Source organism: Zingiber officinale, chromosome 7A (assembly GCF_018446385.1).
Source record: "Zingiber officinale cultivar Zhangliang chromosome 7A, Zo_v1.1, whole genome shotgun sequence".
NCBI lineage: Eukaryota > Viridiplantae > Streptophyta > Magnoliopsida > Zingiberales > Zingiberaceae > Zingiber > Zingiber officinale.
This window is the reverse complement of record NC_055998.1, coordinates 112,468,234-112,485,700: the sequence shown is the minus strand read 5'-3', so window position 1 is coordinate 112,485,700 and position 17,467 is coordinate 112,468,234. Positions and strand designations below refer to the sequence as shown.

The 17,467-nt window shown below is 44.2% G+C and overlaps 1 protein-coding gene across 1 annotated transcript; it reads left to right on the top strand.

Annotated features, from left to right (window-relative positions):
* Positions 1 to 8,210: 8,210 nt before the first annotated feature.
* LOC122002036 (chlorophyll a-b binding protein of LHCII type 1-like) lies at positions 8,211 to 9,186 on the top strand. Its single transcript, XM_042557062.1, has one exon. The coding sequence runs from the start codon at positions 8,290 to 8,292 to the stop codon at positions 9,091 to 9,093; it is 804 nt and encodes a 267-aa protein (XP_042412996.1). The 5' UTR covers positions 8,211 to 8,289; the 3' UTR covers positions 9,094 to 9,186.
* The last annotated feature ends 8,281 nt before the right edge of the window (positions 9,187 to 17,467 follow it).

Below are 17,467 nucleotides of genomic sequence, written 5' to 3'. Positions count from 1 at the left end.
CGGCCCGGTAAGACTGGAGATGGTTCGCGCTCCATGGCCACTCTAGTCGCCATCCATCCTCATCCTCCAAGTAGTAGGCGCCTGACCAGGGTTTCTCCACGACCTTGAAGGGTCTGGCCTGGGAGGTCTCCAGCTTGGTGACGTCGCCGACCGACTTTACTTTTTTCCATACTAGATCGTCGACCTGGAACGACCTCGGGATCACCCTCCGATTGTAGTTCTGCTTCATCCTCTGGTGGTAGGTCATTAATCGGACGACGACTTTAGCACGTGATTCATCTACCAAGTCCAGCTCCAGCAGCCTCCGCTCGACATTATCTTCATCATAATGTTGTAGCCGATCGGACTCAACTCTGACTTCGATGGGGATGACTGCTTCACTGCCATACACCAGGTGGAAAGAAGTTGCTCTGGTTCCCTCCTTGGACATTGTGCCGATCGGCCATAGCACGCTGGGGAGTTTATCTACCCAACTTCCTCTAAAGCGGTAAAGCCGAGTGCGTAGGATTCTAAGAATTTCGCGGTTAGCGACCTCTGCTTGCCCGTTGCTCTGAGGGTAGGCTACTGAGGTGAAGGCTTGCTGAATGTCATATCCTTCGCACCATTCTCTGAGTCTCTGACCAGCAAACTGCCTTTCGTTATCTGAGACTAGCTGACGAGGGATGTCGAACCGGAAGATGATGTGATGCCAGATGAACTTCATGACCATCTGCTCGGTTATTCTCGCCAGCGGCTCGGCTTCTACCCATTTGGAGAAATAATCTACTGCGACGAGCAGGAACTTCCGGTGACCTATCGCCATAGGGAATGATCCAACAATGTCCATGCCCCACTGGTCGAAAGGGCAAGAGACCGTGGGCACCTTCATCTCCTCGGTCGGCCGGTGTGAGAGAGTGTGATACTTCTGGCAGGACAGACAGGTAACCACCGTTCGGGCGGCATCCTCTTGGAGGGTCGGCCAGAAGTATCCGGCCAACAGGATCTTCCTCGCTAGTGAGCGGCGGTCTGGGTGTCCTCCGCAGGATCCTTGATGTACCTCTCATAGTATGTAGTCAGCGTCTTCCGACCCAACGCATTTAAGTAGAGTCCTAGAGAAGACCTTCTTGTAGAGTTGATCCCCGATCAGGGTGAACTGACCAGCTCTTTTCCTTAACAAGCGAGCCTCCTCCCGATTGGATGGTGTAGCTCCCGACCATAAAAACTCTGTCCATGTCGGCCTCCAATCGTCTGGGAAAGTAAGCCCCTCCATCTAATCAATATGAGCCACTAGGGATACCTGCTCGATCGGCTGTGCTATGACGATTGGCGATAATGAGCTGGCTAATTTGGCCAGCTCATCGGCTGCCTGATTCTCCGACCGAGGGATCTTTTGTATGATGACTTCCCGAAAGTTGGTTTTTAATTTTTCGAAGGCTTCGGCGTAGAGCTTAAGTCGCGTGTTACTTATCTCGAACGTCCCGGTCAGCTATTGAGCGACCAATTGAGAGTCCGAGTGGATGAGGACCTTGAGGACTCCGACGTGCCGAGCTGCTTGTAGGCCGGCTATGAGCACCTCGTACTCAGCTTCATTATTTGTGGCTTTGTAATCCAGCCGAACGGACAACTGCATCCGTTCTTCTTGTGGGGAGATGAGCAATACATCGATCCCGCTCCCTTGCTGAGTAGATGCGCCATCCACATATATTTTCCAAGCGACTTCCGGCTCAAGATTTTGTACCTCAATGACGAAATCTGCCAAGGCTTGCGCTTTGATGGCCATTCGGGGCTGGTACTAAATGTCGAACTCACTGAGCTTTGTTGTCCATTTGATGAGTCGTCCGGACACTTCTGGATTGAGGAGGACTCTCCCCAAAGAACTATTGGTCATCATGATGATGGAATGCGCGAGGAAGTATGGGTGGAGCCTCTGAGCGGCGAGAACTAAAGCATAAGTCAACTTCTCGAGACTGGTGTCAGAATACTTTATTCATCAGCCTCTGATAAGTATTTCTTGCATTCTTCAGTTTAACGGCATAACATTGTAACAATACGTCCCATCGGCCGTAATGAAGCTGACCTTTTCTTAATCTTCCTGGGCGAGCGACACTTGGTGGTACCCTTGATAGGTATCCAGCTCACACCCAGCAGTGGAGTTTACCATTTGATTAATCCGAGGTAGTGGGTAGAAGTCCTTTGAGCATGCTTTGTTGAGGTCCCGGAAGTCGATGCAGACTCACCACTTGTTGTTCGACTTTGAGACTAGCACTACATTTGCGAGCCAACTTGGGAATTGAACTTCTCATATGTGGCTGACCTCCAGTAGCTTCTCTATTTCTGCCTGGATGATCATATTTTGTTCAGCATTGAAGCCTCTCTTCTTTTGCTTTATAGGTAGAGGTGTTGGTGCAATATTCCCTAGGTCAAGGTTGACCTGGTTGACTAAGCTTGAATTGGCTCAAGCTTGAGTCTTGATGTTTGGATTTTGATGTTTGACAATACATGGAGACAAGACATGGAGATTGCAGGTGCAATTGTTCATGTGATGAGATTGTGAAGGAGAGTCAGGTAGGTCAAGGTTGACTGGATACTTGACTGAAAAATCTTGGTGAGTGAAGCTAGGTGAAAGACCTAGTGAGTGAAGCTAGGTAGTATGGAAAGTCCTGGTGAGTGAAGCCAGGCAGAAGGAAAGTCCTGGTGAATGAAGTCAGGCAGAACGAAAATCCTAGTGAGTGAAGCTAGGTGAAAGTCCCGGTGAGTGAAGCCGGGCAGCTGGAAAATCCTGGTGAGTGAAGCCAGGTGAAAGACCTAGTGAGTGAAGCTAGGCAGTATGGCAAGTCCTGGTGAGTGAAGCCAGGCAAATGAGAAGTCCTGGTGAGTGAAGTTAGGCACAGGAAATCCAGATGGATCAAGTTTGATCAGACATCTGGTGTTGGGAAGCCCAAGTAGGTCAAAGGGATTGACCGGATACTTAGCACTGGAAATCCAGGTAGATCAAGGTTGATCGGACACCTGGTGGAGATAAGTCCAGGTGGGTCAAGGATGACTGGACACTTGGCACGAGGAGAAAAGTCCAAGTGGGTCAAAGGGATTGACCGGACACTTGGTGAGGGAGTCCTAGCAGGTCAAGGGTGACCGGATGCTAGGCATGATGTACCAACAGGTCATGGTTGACCGGATGTTGGTTTAGGAGACTTTGGACTTGTTTTTGGGCAAAAACAAGAGCTGGATCGATCAGTTGATCGATTGGCTCATGCCCAATCGATCGGCCGATCGATTGGGAGAGTCCCCACGATAAGCCTTCTCCCAATCGATCGGTGGATCGATTGGGGAGAAGTGACGCGCGAACAGAAAGCCTCCCAATCGATCGACTGATCGATTGGGAGCCTCCGATCGATCGGGCGATCGATTGGGAGGTGCGATTTCGCACGATAAGCCCTGGATCGATCAGCCGATCGATCCAGGTAATTCCCGAGAGCACAGAAGCGCTCTGGATCGATCGGTCGATTGATTCAAAGCCTCCCCAATCGATTGGGAGCAATCCGATCGATTATGATTTGACCGTTGGCGCAGGATATAGCTGTTGGCGTGCGTTCGTCTTCGGCAGAACTTCCAGAGCTCACGATTTTCATCCCAGATCTTCACAGCTACTCCACAAAGCTCTCACACCAGATCTTGAAGGTTCTTGGAGGCTTGTGCTGGTGCACGTCCAAGTCAAGAGGTGAGGAAGAAGCTAGGGTTAGGGTTTTTGTGCATCTCTTGTAAGCTTTTACTTGTATTGTATTTCCCTTCCCTTTCTTCTTGTAGTGTGAGCTTATAGGGCTTCTCCGCCTTCGGTAGTTACCGTAAAGGAGTGTTTTATTAGTGGAGGGTGCGTGAGTGTGTGGATCCTTGGATTAGTCACCTCTTCTTGAGGTGGATATCAAGTAAATCCGTTATGTTAGCATTGTATGTATTGTTTCTTGTATTTCCGCTGCATATCTTTGAAGAAACAAGCAACGAAGAGCACGAGGATCGCGCCGAGCTATTCACCCCCCCCCCTCTAGCTACATATTTGGTCCCAACAGAGTGTCCGGTCAGACGTGCAACTCATGCCGCGTTACGCTCGGGGAGATCCCGGGAAGTTCGTGCGTCGACCATGCGAATATGTCGTGGTTTTGTTGGAGACAGGCGATCAGCTCCGCCTTCTGTTCAGCTTCCAGATCAGACGCTATAAAAGTTGTGGCTTCTGCTCGGCGAGGAAGGATTTGCACTTCCTCTCTCTCCTCAAACACTAGAGTAGGTGGTTTTTCGGTGATGGCGCTTACCTCTAGCTGAGAGCCTTCCGAGTTGATCTGGTCTCGGTCTTGACCATCTCAACATAGCAGCGCCGAGCGGCTAGCTGATCACCTCTGACTTCTCCCACCCGGTCGTCTGCCGGGAACTTAATCTTTTGGCAGTAGGTTGAAAATACCACTCGGAACTCATTGAGGGTTGGTCGGCCCAAGATAACGTTGTAGGTTGAGGGGGCGTCTACCACAATGAAGTTTGTGGTTTTGGTCCTCTTGAGTGGCTCCTCTCCGAGCGATATGGCCAACTTAGTTTGGCCGATCGGCTGCACCTCATTGCCAGTGAACCCATATAATGGGGGTCGTCATTGGCAGTAGCTCACCTCGGTTGATCTGGAGCTGATCGAAAGCCTTCTTGAAGATTATATTCACCGAGCTCCCTGTGTCAACAAAAACTCGGTGGATAGTATAGTTAGCGATTACCGCTCGGATGATGAGGACGTCATCGTGAGGGACTTCCACTCCCTCGAGTTCCCTGGGCCCGAATATGATCTCATGCCCACTTGCCTTTTCCCGGTTGCAGCCTACTGCATATATCTCCAGTCAACGAGCGTATAACTTCCTGGCTCGATTGGAGTCACTGCTGGTCGGCCCGCCGGCGATGATGTTTATTTCCCCTTGAGCGATATTGTTTCTGTTTTCCTCCTCCCGAGCGGATGGTATGTTCTGCTCGCGGGAGGCTAGGGTATGATCAACACTTTCCCTCTGCTGATGATGGTGTCATCGCCCAGGTGATCTTCTTGCATCCTCCCGCCGTCCGGAAGATTGATGCTCATGTTGTCGGTTGGGAGAGGGAGATCGGTGATGATGACCCCTTGGGGCCGGTCTGGTGATTAGCGTCAGACCACGACAATCACGTATGTTGTCCGACGTCGACTGGTGGAAGGAGCAAAATATAGGTGTCCATACCTTTCCTTTCGAAGTCTTTGGTCGATCGGATGCCACATGCTACACGACATGCACCCTTGTTTCCTGTTGAGGTCGTCCTTCAGCTCTTGGCCCTTTCGGCGGTTGATGGCCGCTCGGTGGTTGCCGTTCGGCCGGCAGTGAGGGTTCGGCTGGTGCCTCCTTCCTTCTTGCCACCTAGGCCTCCTCTACATTTATATACTCATTAGCCTTTTTGAGCATGTGGTCGTAGTCGGGGGTCGGCTTCCTGATGAGCGATCGGAAGAAGTCTCCCTCGACGAGCCCCTGGGTGAAGGCATTCATTATGGTCTCAGATGAGACCGAGGGGATATCCATAGCTACGTGGTAAAATCACTGGATGTATGCCCGGAGAGCTTCTCTCGGCCCTTGCTTCAAAGAAAATAAATTGACTCTCGTTTTTTGGTAGCGCTTATTGCTCGCGAAGTGGTGTAGGAAGGCCGTCCGGAAATCCTTGAAGGTCCATATTGATCCGTCTAGTAGCCTTCTGAACCAGCGTTGCGCCGAGCCGGAGAGTGTGGTGAGGAAGACCCGTCACTTCACCCCATCTGTGTATTGGTGAAGTATAGCTGTGTTGTCGAACTTGCCCAAATGATCGTCTGGATCGGTCGATCCGTTGTACTCTTCGATCGTCAAATGAGCATAGTGCCTTGGTAATGGTTCCTGCAATATTGCTTCGGAGAACTGGCGATTGATCCATTCGGGGGCGCGTCACCTTGCGGCGCTTTCCCTTTCCGGGCATCCCGAACGGGCGCTTCGTCCGAAGAAGATCCCCGCTCTTGATTCGTCTACGCGATTTCCGAGGACGTTTGGAACAGAGCCCGGTGGAATGGTATCGGTGCGGGGGGTGCGTCTCCTTGCGTGCCGGTCGACCCTCTATTTTGTCCCCAGATGGAGAGTTGCTCCGGCCGGTCCTCCTGCGTCGCTTGGCCTCCTAACCCTGACGTGGCCTGTTGCGCCAGCCGATCAGCCAGCGACTTATGCTGTTGCTGCTTAACTATTTTGGCTACTCTAGCTTGCACGAGCATATCGAGTTCTTCTCGAGTGAGCGTCACGGTGTGAAGTCGTCCAGCTTCTTTCATCTTCTCGACTCGGATGCAGGTGCATTCTCACAGACGACGCCAAATTTGATCCTATCCGAGAGTCGAAGCGATAGATGCTGGGAAAGTGTGGCGCTCTTGTTGACTGTGAGTGGACTCCGAATAGGACGAACCTGCAACCACAATAACGTCAGTGCCGAGCCAGGGAGGGGTTCCCCGGCGATGGTCCTCCGACGCTCAAGTCAGTTTCCGGTGATGTGTAAGCAAGGAGGCGGAGAAGTAGAGTAACAATGTAGCTAGAGTAGAAAATTATGCATACCACCGTTAAAACTTGGTGCTCCTTATATAGGGCTATTGGGAGCACGCGTGCACACTTTTCGATGCATGCACACTTCTCAAAACTTTCTTTGAAAAGACATGTTAGGAAAGCGTCTCTGACACCATACCTCAATGACCCGAACATATCTCTGACATGACAGTAGAAGTTTTCTTCGTACGATCCTCTGCCTGGCCATGCCACCAACCATGCCGTCTATCAATGACACGAGTTCCCACAAGGATATCGGCTGATCCTCCTTTTGTCCATTAGTGGGCCGAGCGAGAGAGTCACTCGGCCAATCATCAGCCATCCGGACGATCTTGTATTCGAGCCGAGCGGAGCTACCTGCTCGGCCAACATTCCATTGCCCGAGCTCCATTGTTGTGCCGAGTGGGGAGCTATATCTGAGTGTAACTGCTCGGTTGCAATCCCGTTTCACCGGTTCTGAGGTTCGATGTAAGTCCGAGCGGACTATCCGCTCAACGTATGTCTCGCCGTCACATGGTTCTTTGAGCGTCGGAAGTTTGATATGCGATCGAGCTATGGTAGCATCGAGTTGATATCGGCCTGACTATCCTTCGTCTCGATCGGGCAAATGGGTCATCCGATCGACCAGCGATACAGAATATTGACCGTCTAGACTTTCACTTCTACCGTGACAATGACCTTGTGAAGGATAGATCCTTATAACCGGATCATTAGGTATATAAGATTCCGATGCCGACACGGAATTCTCATTTGATGGGAATGAAGTTACGGACAGGAACAAAGTTCCAGTGACTTCAACACACATATTAAGAGCAATCAGACGTTATTTCCATCAAATAACGTTAAAGTACAAATGCTTCAACTAATTAAAATATTTTGTTTTTTAAATTATTATCTAAATTATGTGAAATTAATGGAAAGAGAAAAAAACAAAGCATTTGATATTAATTAAAATTTAAAAGATAGTTTTAAAAATAGTAAATATTGAAAGAAAATTAAACTGACTTATGATTTCATTAAATGGTATTCACTAGTATTAGTATTATTTGTGGATAAACAAGATTAATATTACTGTAAGAAATACTTCTTTATTTAAAATAAATTTACTTTTGTATTAGATATTAAATGAATAAAAATAGATACTACACACTTGATCTTAGTAAGACTGAAAAGATATATTTTCTAATATTGTTAGTCTAAGTATTTATAGAAATTTTTTTATTGGATGTTTTTATTAAAATTAGGTGGGATTAAAAATAATTAGTATAAAAAAATTACTATTAAATTTTAAAATTATTCTTAATATAAAAAGCAAAAAAATATTGATTTAATTTTATGTTAAAATTAGTTATTCAACGGTAGAGATTCTAATTAAATAGTAGAATATTAAGACGCGGAAATAATATGCATGCGTTTGAAACCCAAAAATTTGGGGAATCCAATCAACAAAAGACATGTAAGATGGCCAAGTACTCAGACGATCTCGGGGCTCAGATTCCCGGATTACCATTTCGCCACGTTTGGTACAAAGATCTCACCCATCAAAGCACCATCCAATGAGAGAAGAGATAAAGATTCCGCAAGATAAGCAGAAATCAAGTGGCCTCGGGCTTTAAAACGACGCCCCAATTCCGATTCCAATTCCCATTCCAATTCCAAACGCAGCAGAAGCCTTTCCTTTGATCGAGCACCTCTCCTCCATCAATCTGCTCAAATGGCTTCCACCATGGCGCTCTCCTCCCCGTCCTTCGTTGGCAAGCCAGTCAAGCTCGCCCCCTCACTCTCCGACGGTCTTGGCGGCGGCGGCCGGTTCACCATGAGGAAGACCGGCGGCAGGCCCAAGCCAGCAGTGTCCGGGAGCCCCTGGTACGGCGCTGACCGCGTCAAGTATCTCGGTCCCTTATCCGGCGAGCCCCCGTCCTACCTCACCGGTGAATTCCCTGGCGACTATGGGTGGGACACAGCCGGCCTCTCCGCTGACCCCGAGACGTTCGCCAAAAACCGAGAGCTGGAGGTGATCCACTGCCGGTGGGCCATGATGGGCGCGCTGGGCTGCGTCTTCCCGGAGCTCCTCTCTCGCAACGGCGTCAAATTCGGCGAGGCGGTTTGGTTCAAGGCCGGGTCGCAGATCTTCTCCGAGGGCGGACTCGATTACCTCGGCAACCCCAGCCTGATCCACGCGCAGAGCATCCTGGCCATATGGGCGTGCCAAGTGGTGCTGATGGGCGCCGTGGAGGGGTACCGTGTGGCCGGCGGCCCGCTAGGGGAGGTGGTCGACCCACTCTACCCCGGAGGGAGCTTCGACCCTCTTGGTCTCGCCGACGATCCTGAGGCCTTCGCGGAGTTGAAGGTGAAAGAGATTAAGAACGGGCGGCTGGCCATGTTCTCCATGTTCGGCTTCTTCGTGCAAGCCATCGTCACCGGCAAGGGGCCGTTGGAGAACCTAGCCGACCACCTGGCCGACCCAGTGAACAACAACGCGTGGGCCTACGCCACCAACTTTGTTCCCGGCAAATGAAAACGCCGTGTTGAGATTGTAAACTCAGATGTACATTAATGTGCCATGCAATTGGAATGGGAATTTGTGAGCGAAATAATGGAAGTTTGTAAATGAGTCTGTCTTTGTACTTGATGTTCGACAAGTTTGGAGTGTGTCAAGAGCATGATTGCTACGTTGAAGTGATCGAACACAATGCCAAGTGATGTGGACGATCAAGAAATCAAAATCTGTGATCTTGAAACTCGTGTAATTACATATTGTTAGGACTTCTTCAATTGTTAGAGTTATAAATAATTTTTTTTTTAATAATTTCAATATGCCACATCAATAATATAAAATCTTATTCAAATATCTCTAATAGTTAAAGCTCTAAATGAGCTTTTTTATGATCTCATTCATAGTATAAGTTGCATGGCATCATGCATATTGCATCAAATTCAAAACAAAAAAATAGATTTGTGTTTTCTCTACTGCTCTTAAATTACAAACCTTAAACCTCACCTCTATAATGATTTAAGACTTTTTATTCAGTTTTTTAGATTTTACAACCCTCTCATAAACCTTGCATTGAAGATGCCCTTAGAGTGTGTTTGGTTGAAGTTATTCTTGATAAATTTGATTATACATCCAAGATAATCGACGAAAATCCTATTTAATTTAGATAATCGATAATTCCCGAGTAATATTTCTTAAGTGCAACTATGGAGAATTAAGTGCTTAGCTTATGGAGAATTCGTGCCCTGTATGTGACAACGTGCGAGAAAGAACAAGATGGGTGTTCCGTCCAAATTGTCCCTTTGGTTAGTGGGCGTGAATTCTGTTGGAAAAATGTGAATGGAATGGGATTGAATGGATCAAGGAGGTTTTATTGTATATAAAATTTTAGTCCTATGTTGAAAGTTTTAAGGCTTATGGTTGATTTATATTATTTTACAAGCATATATATTATGAATAAATGCATGAGTAAAAGCTTTCTCTTGTGTATGAGTGTGCAAGGGAATGTAAATACAGGATTCGAATTGTACTAAATCAAGTTGACTCATGTGCGACATTTTCCCATCTAAATTATTCTTTTTTTACATTAACGTTTAATGTGATTAATAAGAAATACACATTAAACGCAGACCTTAACTCCTCAATTCCCATCAGAGTTGACCCTTGCCCAAGACCCATATATATATATATATATATATATATATATCACCCTTCTCATCCCCGAAGTCATCTTCGAACTCGAAGTCGTAGCCTAGCTCTCTTGACTCTCACCCTCGCGATGATTCTCCTCGGCCGCCATCCTCACCGACCCCGGCGTCTCCAGTGCCTTTAACCTCACAATCGAGAGGACCACCCATATCGCCAGGGCTTGCAGTGTAGGCAATCTCAATGGCTGCTCCTCCAGTCAGTAATCACTTTTATCAATTAGGGCAATCACGACCTCTCGATTCATCGCCTAGTTAATTAAGATTTTGGTGTTTATGTTATTGGGCAGTTGATTTGAGTTTTTACTGATTGCAATTACTTTTTTGATGGTTGAACAAACAGGTCCATCATCATCTCGCACACTTCCTCTTACTCCTCACCTCCTTTAGGTACTTGGATTTTACCAAAATTTCAACTTTTACTTTACAGTTTGAATCAAAATGTTCTTTAAGTTTATTCTGAAGTTTTCCAATGCTTGTGCTTGAATACAATTGCAGTATCCACGATGCTCAATTTTATGTACAACTTATAGTTGCGTATTCTCTTAATGATACTTATGTTGTTAACCTTGTTGCTCATTTCCTTCACAAGGATATGAGCCATTTCTATAATTCTATTACGAGATTTATCCTTTGTGCTTTGATGCACTCCAATTTTGTATATACGAGCAGATTCGAATTGGATATAAGAATGCAGTAAGTTTTGAAAGAACTTCTTATGGTGAATGACATGATTAAAATTGGTTAGCAGTGGAATGTTTAGTGGATTACTTGCTACCACACTATCTTTTGTTGGATTATGTCAACTGTCCATGGCTAACCTACCAAAATAGAAGTGAAAATATACCCAAGTTGCCACGCATGCCTACTTAGGCCTGATGCACACTGTTTTATTATTTTTTGAATCCTTATCTTTTGTTCTTTCATAAATAGAAGAACATGTTCTCTGCTGATAGGCTTATGGATTTTTTGTTTGGGTTTTACAATTAGCATTGAATCACGAGTCAAAATTAAAGATTTGATCTAAAGTATCAAACATCTAGCAGTGCCCAATAGACATTTCAATGACCATCAGATGGTGGCCTTCACCTAAAATGACAGGTTTTTTTAATATTTTTAATTATTTTACGGTCTTTATCTGTCATGTTAGCAAAAAGTCTGGCATCCCATGCCCCCATGTCTAACGCTGATCAGCTCTTGTCGTGCTACTTGTTAGTTTGTTCTGCATATGATGAGCTACTTTGTTCTTTTGTATGCATGCCTGCTGTTTATGTTATGCCCAATCACAACCTAACAAGATTCACACCATACACAAACCCTATTGTTTATAGCCACTGTTTGCCACGACTTCAACTTAGTCATTGCAAGGGCAACAAGTCCGATCATTTGCAACTCGTATAATGAAAGGTTTTACCATAAAACACAATCTATTAGTATCAGTCTCACATCGCAAGGAAGTGATTTTGTAAGCAATATATTTATCCTTCTATACACATCATAAATGAATAATTAGTGAGAAACACTTATCAAGATTGGATTGGTCGAAGCATTTTCAAATTTATGGTCTTTGTGATATTTGTTTTTGCTAGCGTGGATTGAGATGCCTAGATTTTAATATTGTTTGTTATTCTTGACTATTGTCAAAAAAAAAAAAAAAAAAAAAAAAAATTCAAAATCAAAATTAATAAAATTTTATTTACGGATCACAATGATTTGAGATAGGCTAAATGGATTAGTAATTTTATGTATTATTGATGACTTTACCTTCAAAAGTGCATCATGAATACATTTTAAATGAGTTATCTTTGCATTTTTTTGTAATGATACATGAGTACATTTAACATATAACAAAAAATAAGTATTTATAATGCTTTTAAGAACAACTATGCAATTTTTTAAGAACGGTTGGATTTTAAAGCTCCCACTCTTCAATTACACAATTGTATATACTCAATAAAAAGTTGTCATATGAAATTTGTTTTTTTTTATCCCTCTTTGGAACCTATTCTATTGTTCAAGCTTATCTTTCTTTGACATATTTTAGATGAATTGCAGCTACTTGATTAAACATGTCATCACTGGGGAACTTTTGGAGTTACTTATATTGCTTATGCTATATTAGTTGTTTTGAATAGTAAATTAATATACATGTCTCTTCTTGGTCTGTGTGCAAACTTTGAAGAAGAGTATCCAGATTTTTATATGGGACCTATTCATGTCAAAGATGTTGCTCTGGCACACATTCTGGCATACGAAAATCTTGTAGCATCCGGTAGGCATTTATGCATTGAATCCATTTCCCACTGAGTGACTTTGTATCCAAAGTTGAAGAACTTTACCCAAAATTAAGTTGCCTAGGTATAGCCCATTTCTCTTATGAAATCAAATCTAATTAAGTAAACTTGTCTCCTTTGCAAGGCTGTTTTTAGCTTTATTATTGTAAACATTTTAATTCCAATCTCTTCTTTGGGTCTGCAAATTCCCAAAGGATACACAACCTGGACTTCTGAAAGTACAAAATCTTGTAAAGAAATTTATCCAATTGGGGATGCAGTTTATCTCCATGAAACAAATAATCAAGGATTCAGTAGAAGATCTAAATAGCAAGGGGTATGCTTGAAAGCTATGTTGGGAATGTAATGTTTTCAATTCATAAATTTTTGCTTGATTTGATGATTCACTTTATGTTGGAAATTTAGTTAATTGAGTATCAAATCAATAATTAGTTTGGTTGATGCAGTATTTAAGATTCATAGATTTGGCTTGATTTGATGATGGTTTATGTTCTTCAATTGCTCTTTCGATTTGGATTTGTATATTCTTCATGAGTGTTCTTGATTTCCTATTATTTTATTTAAATGCAAACTACTTATACTTACATAGAGTATTGTATTGTGGATCATATATGCTTTTCATAAGATTTCCCCTGGTAGGTAGATATTTTTTTTCTTTAAAATTGGGGCATAATTTATAATTTCTCCCAGGGCCTTTAAACAACAATGACCGACTCTAATTCCCATTCACTCTACATGGGCACTTAGTTTGGAATCTAGACTGCTCAATTGGAAGTTTGATCGACTCGGATGGCAGGCTTACCTACTCAACAGACTTGCTTCCTGATTCAACTACATGCTTCTAACTCAGCCGACTTGCATTCCCGACTCGACCACTCGACAGTCAGACTTGATCACTTAGCACTCAGGACTTAGGACTTAGTCAGAGGATTCGATCACTCGACACTCGGGACTTAGGACTCAATCAGAGGACTCGCCAAAAGGACTCGACCCTCAGCCGACAGTTTGAAATTATCAGTTCAAGCCTCTCAATAAACAAGTCTAAATTTAGATTGTAATTCAGTATTTTTTTAAAAAAAATTCTCTGGCAACATAGTTTGTAACAATCTTAAAAAGACTTGGTTCTGTTGAGATTACCACAAAACAAAGTGCTGAGGTGCAATAAACTCAACACATAAACGTTACCTCCATCCTGATTGAAACTGTGCCAATCAACTACGGGGAAATGCCAGAGAAGTTCACTGGATTGAACATTAAGATATGGCACCAGAAGATGCTCTTCTATTTGATCACACTCAATCTGGCTCAGTTCTTGGCCGAGTACCCTCCCAAGCATGCTGAGGATGCTAATATTCATATTATCAGTACAGTGGAGGCATGGACTCATTTTGAATTCCTGTGTCGAAACTACATCCTCAACTATCTTGCTGCCTTGATGTACACTGTGTATAGCACCAAGAGAATGGTTAAAGAGCTGTGCGAATCTTTGGACAAGAATCACAAGATGGAGGATGTAGAGGCCAAGAAATTAATTGTGGGCCAATTCTTGAACTACAAGATGATTTACTCTAAGATGGTGATCAACCAAGTCCAAGAGCTTCAAGTGATTTACACGAGATCCACTCAAAAGGTATGGTTCTAAGTTAAACCTTTTAGGTGACTGCTATCATTGAGAAGTTGCCTCCCTACTGGAAGGACCTCAAGAACTACTTAAAGCACAAGAGAAAGGAGATGAACATCAACGTGAAAGAACTCGTTGTTAGACTTCGAATTAAAGAAGACAACAAGAGTTTGAAGAGGAAATTGTTCTCTTAGGCTACTGTGAAAGCCAACGTGGTCGAGCACGATCAGAACTCAAAACGAAAGAACCCCAAGACTTCCAAGATGAGACCCAGAGGAGGCATAAGCAAGAAATTCTCTGGGAAGTGCTTCAACTGTGGCTGAGTAGGTCACAAGTCTGAGTGCAAAAAGTCAAAGAAGCATGAGGCTAACCTGAATGAAGGACTAGAAATGGACGACCTCTGCGTTGTAATCTCTGAATTGAACCTGATGGGTTAAACCTCATGACAATGGTGGATCGATACTGGAGTCACCAGACATATCTGATGCAACAAGAAGCTATTCCACAACTTCAAATAAGTCAATGGAGACAAACTATTCATGAGAAACTCAGTAACCTTGGACATCATGGGCTAAGGAAAAGTGGTGTTGAAGCTGACCTCGGGCAAGGAGTTGACTCTCAACAATGTGTTGTATGTCCCGGAGATTCGGAAGAATCTAGTGTCCAGATCGCTTCTGAGCAAGCATAGTTTTCACATTATTTTTGAGTCATATAGAGTTCTATCTAAAAATAGAATGTTTTTAGGAAAGAGTTATGTCACTGATGGGTTGTTTAAGCTCAGTATAATGACAATTATATCTAAGGTTAATAAAAGTACAAATTCTTCCACTATAGTCTTGAGTCTTCATGTTTGTGGCATGAAAGACTAAGACATGCTAACTACGATGTATTACATAGATTAATCAATATACGAAGCATACCTACATTTCTCCTTGACCCGAAATACAAGTGTGAAATTTGTGTTGAAGTGAAAATGACAAGGTCGTGTACAACTCATCAGGTACATCAGACTTCCAATTACTCGATCAAGAACTGAGCCAGATTGAGCGTGGTCTGCACATCAACATCCTCAGCACGCTTGAGAGGGTCCTCGGTCAAGAACCGAGCTAGATTGAGCGTGGTCAAGTAGAAGAGCATCTTCTGCTGCTACCTCTTGAAGTTCAGTCCACTGAACTTTTTTTGTTTTTCCCCATGATTGATTGACATAGTTCTAATCGGGGTGGAGGGGGCCTTCATGTATTCAATCTGTTGCACCTCAACACTTTGTTCTATGGCTATCTCAATATAACTGGAGTTTGTTTCAAGATTGTTAGACAATCTGCCGGAGATATTTGAGAATTAATCGAATCTAAACTACACTGAATTAAATTCAACTTATCTACAAAATGACTTGAGCTGATAATCTCAGGCTACAAGCGGAGACTGGTTTATGCAAAGTGCTGAGTACAGATTGGTCGAGCAGGCAGAGAGGTTGAGTGGGCAGATCAACCGAGTGAGCAATATAACCGAACAGGCTGTGCAGCAGATAATGTAGAGTCGACCGAGTGGTAGATCGGCCGAGGAGGCAGAGCGGACTGTGAGACTGAGCAACCAAATGATAGAGTGACCAAGTGGTCAGTACGAATGGTTCACAGATCAAACAGACAGTCCAACCGAGCAAATCGGTCGATCGGGGTAAATCAGTCAAACAGGCAGAGCAGCAAATTCGATCAAGCCGAGTGGGCTGAGAAGCTGAGCAGTCTAAGAGGCCGAGTGAATGTGAGGCTGAGTTGCCGAGCGAGTGAGCGACCGAGCAAGAGAGTGGCTGAGAAAGTTTTCAGCTGGCTAAGCAGAAAAATCGAGTGGCTGGGTGAGCAAGCGGTCAGGCATACTTGTAGCTAGACGAGCGAATGGTTGGGCAGAGATATTGAGCGGGCGAGCGGGCGGTCGAGTGAGAATGCGGCCGATTGAGTAGAGAGGCTGAGCGGGCGACCAAGTAAGCGTGCAGTCGGTCGAGTAAAGAGGTCGAGTGGGTAAATGGACTAAGGCCTGCGATGGTCACATTTTCCTTGAAACAGATTAGCCCCACCTCTGACTGTGCTTTGAGATTTACTTGGGTCGTCTATTTTTCTGGATACACCAGTTAACCATGATTCCCACCAAGCACTGATTGTCATGGTGAACTGAGTGGTACCCGACTCCTATCACGGGCACTCCGTCGAGCAAGAGTTACACTACATAGAAGGAGAGGAATGGAGGTGGAGAGCTGCTGCTTCTTTTCTATGTATTTTGCTCAAGATCATGGTCTCCCTTTATATACGAGCACCATCCTTATCAGCATTGAATGACGAGTAATGGTTATTCAATACCCAGGGAATAATGATAGCCGACAACCATTAACGGATGTCCATTACTATTCGAAAGGATACGAAATCATCATTAACAATGGTTAATGCTTCCATTACCTTCTTGAGCAACAAAAAGAATCCATGTAGTAGAATGTTGGTTGTTCCACTTGGATAAATTTTACTCTGACCGGCCCTGCGTTCGGCGTGCGCAGGTTGTGCTCGTACACAAGTCAACATGATTTAGTGCAATACGGGCCATGGAATTGCACCCTGCCTATGCACCTACTCATGAGAAAGAGCTTCTCTTATGCATTTGTTCACATCATTAGTACATGTGAATCAATATAAACCAACTAATATACCTTGAAACTCCCAATTTGAGACTAAAGTCTCATTCACAATGGAGAGCTTCTTTCCTCGTCCACCTCTTCTCTATTCATATATATCCAACAATACCCCACATGAATGGAGATAAGGTATGTGATAACATTCAACAGTTGAGTCTAGTATAAGACAGGTAAGTTTTTACCCTTTAAACCTTCTCTTATAATGATCTGTTTGCTTACTGGTTGATAGTAAACACGATGTCCTTGGACTATTGTATCATTTTTTGGATCGTGAAACGTCGATAGAGGGGGGGGGTGAATATCGATTCGAAAAATAACGAGTATAAACGCAGCGGAATAAGAAAATTGAACACAGTAGATTTACTTCGTTCGGAGCCTGTGATGAATCCTACTCGAAGGCCCGTACTCCGTGAGTACTTTCGTTGGGCAATTCACTAGCAATTCGAAATATAGATTACAAGTTAAGTATAATATTGCTAATAAGGAAAAATTACCGACAATAAAAAGACTTAGAACAGAAAGGAAAAGCTTGTCGGAGATCGCAGCGCAGCAGGAGCACAAGGAAGCAGATTCTTCGTTTTGAGAGTTGTGTCCTTGAAGTTTG